Source organism: Gadus chalcogrammus, chromosome 4 (genome assembly GCF_026213295.1).
Source record: "Gadus chalcogrammus isolate NIFS_2021 chromosome 4, NIFS_Gcha_1.0, whole genome shotgun sequence".
NCBI classification, from domain to species: Eukaryota; Metazoa; Chordata; class Actinopteri; order Gadiformes; family Gadidae; genus Gadus; species Gadus chalcogrammus.
In genome coordinates, this window is record NC_079415.1 from 12,566,811 (window position 1) to 12,574,869 (window position 8,059).

Below are 8,059 nucleotides of genomic sequence, written 5' to 3' on the forward strand. Positions count from 1 at the left end.
TGCCCTTCGGCCAATCGTCTGCGAGCATCGCGTGGGACACAGTAGTCAACTGTAGGGGACCTGGTGGCTGAGCTGTTTATCCAGACATCCCTGTTCAAGGCCTGTCTCACTGCGCACAGCAATCAGTAGTTAACGTGTTTTTAACGTCTTATTTGATTGAGATCTCGGTTAGGGTCTGTTAGAAGGGTGGGTCGGAGGTGGAGTGCAGCATTTGGTAATGGATCTGATTATTTTGGGATGAGAAGGGGCCTTAGTGTGAGTGGATGAAGTGTACCATACATAGCATACAGGGAAACACTGTTTGGGATTACAGTAAACAACTGAGATTACAGTGAACTACACTTTCAAACGAATAGTCTTTATATCCCTCCGAGTACCCTTGCATACACTCTGAGGCTGTAGATCCCTCTAGTCTGGTTCTAACAGGCTGTAGATCCCTCTGGTTCTAAAGGCTGTAGATCCCTCTAGTCTGGTTCTAACAGGCTGTAGATCCCTCTGGTTCTAAAGGCTGTAGATCCCTGTTCTAAGAGGCTGTAGATCCCTCTAGCATGGTTCTAACAGGCTGTAGATCCCTCTGGTTCTAAAGGCTGTAGATCCCTCTAGTCTGGTTCTAACAGGTTGTAGATCCCTCTGGTTCTAAGAGGCTGTTGATCCCTCTTGTTCTAAGAGGCTGTAGATCCCTCTGGTTCTAAAGGCTGTCGATCCTTCTTGTTCTAACAGGCTGTAGATCCCTCTTGTTCTAACAGGCTGTAGATCCTTCTTGTTCTAACAGGCTGTAGATCCCTCTTGTTCTAACAGGCTGTAGATCCTTCTTGTTCTAACAGGCTGTAGATCCCTCTGGTTGAAACAGGCTGTAGACCCTTCTAGCCTGGTTCTAGGCAGTAGATCCCTTTAGGCTGGTTGTAAGTGCATCCCTCTAACGACATGATCAGCTGAGATGCTAGTACAAAACGGATGACAAAAAGACCCAAGAAAATAACATATTTGAGCCGTTCAGCACAACTGAACTTGAAATGGAAAGAACAGAAACACTCAGGTTTTCGTTTCATAAATCACCATTCCCATGGCCTGAAAACCCCTTACACAGAAACCACACGACAATTTTGATAATTTTTATTAATATTCATTTGCCATTTGCAACATTGCTTTTATGTCATTTTTCTTCAAAAGCATGATCTATACAGCTTGTCCTTTATGGGTACGAGGACATCAGTGTTTGTGTGAGTGAGTGTGACACACACACACACACACACATCCGCACACACATCTCACAAATCTCGCCTCCACGCACACTGCACATGCTAAGAGCTGCCGACTGCACAAAAAAAATCACACTCACACGCACACACACGTTCCCTTAGGTTGCCCCATGTTGATGTTCCTGAGTACCGCAAAACATTTTCCGAATAAAACGAAACATAAACATAAATAATAAAAGTGCAATGTATGAACGGACACACACCGTGGATCATTGGCCTGAGACCCGGTGAGACCAGAGAGAGGGAGAGAAGGACTAGCCGAAGTCACGGAGACCCTCAGGTCTTCCCTCTGATTCGGTTAGGGCATTAGAGTCGGGATGACATGAACAAATGACTCCCTATTCCTTCTCGTTTGGTCGCCAATTGATACGGATACTAAAATGTGTTGTGTGTGTTAATTACCATTCTATTGCTATTTGGTTTGTCAAAATAAAAAAAGTGTTGTGTCGTAAGGCAATGGTAGTGACATTCTTGATGAAAGGGAAGTTATTTTCTGACATCTAAAAGAGAAATGCAAGGGTTCAGCGCCCTCCTCTGGTCGAAGCGGGACTCGGAACCTCAACCATTATACAGTTCGTTTAATTAGAACCCACGACCTCCCCACCTCCTTTTGTACTTTGAACAAATGTTCATCAGTGGGGAAATTGGCAAGCAAATGCAACATAGGCGTCTGTCAATTTATTATATGTATATATATATATATATATATATATATATATATATATATAGATAAACGGTACATGTGAACCATATTTTAAAGCCAGTAAAATGGCTTTACTTTCATCTGAATTTCCATTTGATTACAATGGCTGCATTTGATTAACCTCAACTCTTGCATGATACCACGACCAAGCTCTGATTTCCACACAGAACAAAAAACAAATAGAGCAGTGACACACACTTAAACCGTAATCAACAGTTTAAAAAATAATTTAAAGGAATTCTTACAAAACAAAGTGTAAATTGAAACATCGTCAGATTGCTGTTTTTTACCCCCTGGTGGTCAGAATGAACAAGTGCAGGCCACAGATTCCGACGCGTCATTATCTATCAGGCCGTGGTTCCCTTAATATGTAAATCACTTACACATTTAAACATCACCATCGAAATCATCATCAGTCACATTGTCTTTTTAAAAACATTTGCGAGGACATTTAACACCATCAACAGTAGAAAAACTGATCGATTTTTTTTAAACAGAGCAACTTTGCCCGGGGGCATATTAAATTAAAGTTATTCAATAAATAAATTTTCATTTCTATTTTTCTAGAACGAAACCGGTATTTCGATTGGAAGATGGTTCTGATCAGGGACATTTTTCCAGAGGACATCAGCAAACAATATATCAAAGCTCCACGCCTGGATCACAAACTGTGACACAGCAAGTGTTGAAAAGTCTAATTCAGCCAATATAAAAACTATCCTTAGACCACAACTCAACATACATCTGAAAGAGTTGCATTTCTTGTGATTACCAGCTGCAATGGCAGATGTCATAGTGCTGTGATATGTTCAAACACAATGACACACAAAATGCGCACGCACACACAACCAAAATATACACTGTTAAGGGACTTAACCAACCAGAGTGTTTCCTATCAGGCTGTGTTGTGATGGAAGTCTCAATCACACGCCAAGTGGTCGAAGAGGGTGAAGGTTACAGGAGATGCATGAAGTTATCCTGAACAAACAGAACCCGTGGCCCACTACAGTGGGTGACAGGGAAAATAACCAGTCAGGTTGGTTTAAATGAAAATAAAATAACGTCAGTAAGTGAAGCGGCCAGAGCAGAGGGAGACACGAAAGCACGACGGCAGGAAATACAACAAGAGTGTGTTACCTAGGGAATGGAGTGTACGGGAGTGAGTTGCTTGAGGAACAGAGTGTACAGGAGTGCGTTGGGAACGGAGTGTACAGGAGTGCGTTGCTAAGGGAACAGGGGTAAAGGAGCAGACACAGAAGGTACAATCACCGCCAACTCCCACTCAGGAGGGTCAGGAAGCTGCAAGTATCTCCAAGCAAAACTTAAAAGTGTGATAGAATAAGCAGTCAGTATGATTCCAGTATGACTTTTTTGATTGCTATAATTTAGACTCGTGCAGACTGGTATGGTCCAACATTTGTTGCAATTGGTTTAGTAGTTTAGCATCACCCAAATGCCTCAACCCAGACTTCAGACCAATAAAATAACTGAATCAATGAAATTAAATATACATCTGACAGGGAATAGCTACTAAAAGCTGATCAATAAATAATATTTTTACTGTGGGCCTCACTGTGGGATGCACATTTCTAACTATGTTGGTTGACATTGAGTTGGATCGAACTACATATAAATGTTCCAAATAACCGTATAAATACTGGAATTATACACAATAAAAGGTAGAGTTGGGCCAGGGGGATTTAAAGGGAGCAATATTAGCACACGGGGAACACACATGGGTTGACAGAGGGGAGAAAGCATGGGAGGATTGGTTTAGAATAGTGAATATCAGTAAAACGTGAGTAGGAGGCAAACAATACCCTCCTCCTCCCATACACAGTAGAGAAGCAGATAAAAGCTAGACCTAGGAGAGGTGGGAGGGCACAGGAGCTAGTGAACAGGGGCAAGTGAACGCACAGTCAGTGTTGCCAGATTGGGCGAGAAATCGGACCCAACATGGAAACACTGGCTGCAGCGCGCAGTAAGGCACATTGCTCTGTGTATGGTTACTGATTCGCATCCCCGGTTTTAAAAAACGGCAGACAACAACAGCTAAAGACCAAACAAACAAATAAAATCTATTGATGAAAAAGCAGGGTTTTTTTCTTTCCTTTTTGATCCTGTTAGAATATGTCCACCCTTCATAGGCTTCTTTATCCATTTTTTCCTCTTTTGTTTTTCCGTTTTCTTTGGATCGTTTCGCTCACCCGTGTATTCATCGTCTTGGTATTCGGTTTGCAACAGCGTTGAATCCTCGATGAATTTGACCGTGAGTTTGGAGCTTCGTTCAATGGGAGCCTCTCTCTCTCTATAGGGTCGTGGAGAAACCATAAGGTACACTAAGGAACCAACCGCGTAGCCTGCGTTTAAAACCATAAACCTGTACAATACGCCAAGAGAACCACACTATACAGCCGTTTCATAAACATCAATAAAAATAAAAATAAAATACGAAGGGGACTTAACATTAAAAGGTTCATAAAATAATTAACACAGAAGGATCCCCATATTTCTGTTTACGGGCTTCCGTAGGAATGGCTGAAAAAGGCAAAAATTTTACTCTGTGTTCCGCAAATAAAATTTGGTGTACATTTTTGAGATGGCATTAAAAGAAATAAGGGTACACAGCACAATAACACTGCACAAGACAAACGCTGAGCCGTCTACTACAACAATATCATAAGTCACGCATACTTTAAATAGATCAACTTAAATATATTTGGTGTAATTTGGGGGAAAAGAAAAAAGGAACAAAAGAAAAATAAAGAAAACTTTGTTTCACATCAGCCCTTGAGTTTGTCCTGTTATTGCACTGCCGATACCCGATCACTAGATCCCTATTCCACCGAAACAAATACAACCACTGGATTCCACGGACCATGGAGAAGAACGTGGCATTCACAAAGCCCTTCCCTTTTGGAGAACATCTCTTCTCAAGTCCTTTCCTCGCCGGCGTCAGGTTTTGTTGGTATAAGTCCATCGGGTACCTTGAGGGGGGAGAAGGTCCAAATCCTCCCTCCATGGCTCGGGCGAGGACGACGAGCGGGCAGGGAGGGGGAGCCCGTTGCTCTCACATCGTGGCTCATTGTGCAGGTTAACGTTTAAAGCAGAACCTCCAGTCCCTCCAGGAGGAGAGTGGGGTCGCCACCTGGTTCTCCTCTGTCTCTTTCTATTGTTGCCATCCATCTGGTTCAGTCTGGATACCAGGAACCCCCTCTCTCTCTCTCTCTCCCCCTCTCTCTCTCTCTCTCCCTCCCTCTCTCTCTCTCTCTCTCTCTCTCTCTCTCTCTCTCGCATTTGACTGTGTGTGTGTGTGTGTGTATTTGAGGCTGGAGGATTTCAAAATGTTTGGTTGCGTTTGATTGGTTACATGGTTGCTGTACCTCTCCTTGTTGTTCGGTGAGGTAGCGAGACGTGTTTATTTAGGGGTAGATTTGAGGAAAGGGGGAGCTGTGTGTGTATGTATGTGTGTGTGTGTGTGTGTCTGTCTCTGTGTGTACGACGGCGGTCTCCATCGAGACGATGAGGAAAGTGGGGGGGGATCTTACGTTCTAGGCGTTTCCTTATAGTGGGCAAATGTGTTGTCAGTTGACCCCCGCTATCCTGGTCTCAGAGTTTTCGTCTTCCCTGGGGTAATGTATGTGTGTGGGCAGCTGTGTGTGTGTGTGCGTGTGTGTGTGTGTAGTGTCGGCGTCCCTGCGGTCACAACTTCTGTTTGCCGGCGAGGATGGAGCTGTACAGCTCCTCGCTGAGCTCCACATAGCGCCCCCTGCTGGGCTCCAGGAAGTACAGCTTGTCTGTCACCTCCCGGGGGTTGAAGCCCTCGCGACGCATCTCTGTCTTCTGGAACTTGTAGGTACCTGAAGGTGGGAGAGAGGGAGAGAGAGAGAGAGAGAGAGAGAGAGAGAGAGAGAGAAATCATGTCAATTAAAAACGGAAATCAATTAATTAAGTTAGTAGGTAAGTACAATTTATTTATAAGGCACATTTAAAAACTCTTTTCACTGTCCAAAGTGCCGTACATAGTGCAAAAAGGCATATAAAAGAACACATACCACATACATAGACAGTACATGAAAAACATAAAAATAAACAACATATCACAAAAGGGGAGGAAAGGCCAGGGAGAAGAGGTGTGTTTTGAGCCCAGATTTAAAAATGGTGACGGAAGGAGCGTCTCTAATTGAAGGCGGCAGTTTGTTCCAAAGGCGGGGGGCAGCCACAGCAAAAGCCCTGTCGCCCCTCTGTTTTAATCTAGTGCGTGGAACGTGCAGGAGACCCATACTACATGATCTAAGGGACCTGGGAGCTGAATGGCGGTGGATGAGCTCTGTGATATAGGGCGGGGCCAGGCCATTTAGGGCTTTCAAAACAATAAGTAGGGTTTTAAAATTAATTCTGTGCTGGATGGGCAACCAGTGGAGGGATGCTAGGATGGGGGTTATATGTCCAGCTTTCTGGATCCAGTCAGCAGCCTTGCTGTGGAGTTCTGGACCAGCTGAAGGCGAGAGAGGAGTGATTGAGGGAGTCCTAGGTAAAGGGAGTTGCAGTAATCCAGCCTTGATGTAATGAAGCGTGTATTACTTTTTCCAGATTGTGAAATGATAAATGGGGTTTAATTTTAGCAATGACTCTGAGCTTAATTAACACACATACAACAAATTCTCGGTCTAGATTTTCTTAAGAAAACAATCAAACAAAACAAAATGGAGTACGTACCGGTCTTGTCGACTTGTGCGAGAAGGCGGAGGAAGACGGGCCGGGCGTAGGGAGGTAGAACCTTCTCCATGTCCTTCCCAAACTTCTCAAGGTCACAGGTATGGGAGGGGTCAGCGATGGCCGCCATGCCGCCCTTCCCCTCTGCCCCTAAGGCGGGAAAACACAAAGAAAAGGAGAAGATGAAAGACCACCGTGATGGACTGGAAATGTGGCCCCTAGCATGAACATGGCCTGGGTGGATTCCACTCCCACTGGTAGAGCAAGGCATTAATACTGCCAGGGTTGGGGGTTCCATTCCCACTGGCGCAACCTGTGATAACAATGAATGCACGTAGGGTAAAGTCAAATGCTTAGGATAACCGCATCCACTAAAAGCTGAAAATTATTATTTTGATTTTGAGTATTAATTCAATGAATTTACCTTATGTCAATAAATTAAACAACTACATAAAAATTCCTCCTCATAAAAGGTTTGGTAAGGTTAAATCTCGGTAAAAACTGTGACTAGGGCCGAACGATTAATCTGATTCAAATCGAAATTGCGATGTAATAGAACTCGAAATGCGAATCGCAAAAGCTGCAATAAAGAAATAACAAAAAAACTTATATTTTTTGTGTTTTTTTTTTCTGTTTTTTTGGGGGGTTGTTTCCGTTACAGACTTGGAGATCAGTAAGATTTAGATTTATTTTCTTTTACAATTCAATAGTTAAAAATATGTCATAATATCAATTCACCTCAGCACATCGGCCTGTCCTAAAGGAAAGAGCAGTTTACATGTTGACTGCTTCCAATGTTGTGCTGGTCATACTAAAGAATGATTCATGTTTTTTTTTGTGTGAATAATACAGAACATAAGGAGCTTAATAAATTAAAAAAATGGCATATTAAATCGCAATCGCAATATTGGTCCAAATAATCACAACTAGATTATTTCCCAACATCGTTCAGCCCTAACTTTGACACAAGGCCACTCATTGGACCACCTTAGTTGCGTTGAGAGAGGGCCACCTACCTGGTACCTCCACGCCGTAGACCACCACGTCCTTCATGTCCAGCAGTCGGCTCAGTGTGCCCTCCACCTCGGTGGTGGACACGTTCTCCCCCTTCCAGCGGAACGTGTCCCCTGTGCGGTCCTTGAAGAACATGTAGCCACACTCGTCCATGATCAGGACGTCGCCTGGACACAGCGAGAGGAGGAGGAGGAGGAGGAGGAGGAGGAAGAGGAGGAGGAGGAGGAGGAGGAGGGACGAGAGGGGGGAGGAAGGAGACAGGTGGAGGAGGAGGAGGAGGAGGAGGAGAAGGAGGAGGAGGAGGAGGAGGAGGAGGAGGAGAGGAGGAGGAAGGGAGGAGGAGGAGAGGGGGAGGAGAGGGGGGAGG

At 44.1% G+C, this 8,059-nt stretch overlaps 1 protein-coding gene across 1 annotated transcript; it reads right to left on the reverse strand.

Moving 5' to 3' along the window:
* Positions 1-1,949: 1,949 nt before the first annotated feature.
* Positions 1,950-7,854, reverse strand: slc27a4 (solute carrier family 27 member 4). The gene is made up of 3 exons (XM_056589246.1): positions 7,695-7,854; positions 6,682-6,828; positions 1,950-5,822 (listed from the first exon to the last, which is right to left on the reverse strand). Exons 1-3 carry the CDS (start codon positions 7,843-7,845, stop codon positions 5,665-5,667), a joined length of 456 nt encoding a protein of 151 aa, XP_056445221.1. The 5' UTR covers positions 7,846-7,854; the 3' UTR covers positions 1,950-5,664.
* Between the last annotated feature and the right edge of the window lie 205 nt (positions 7,855-8,059).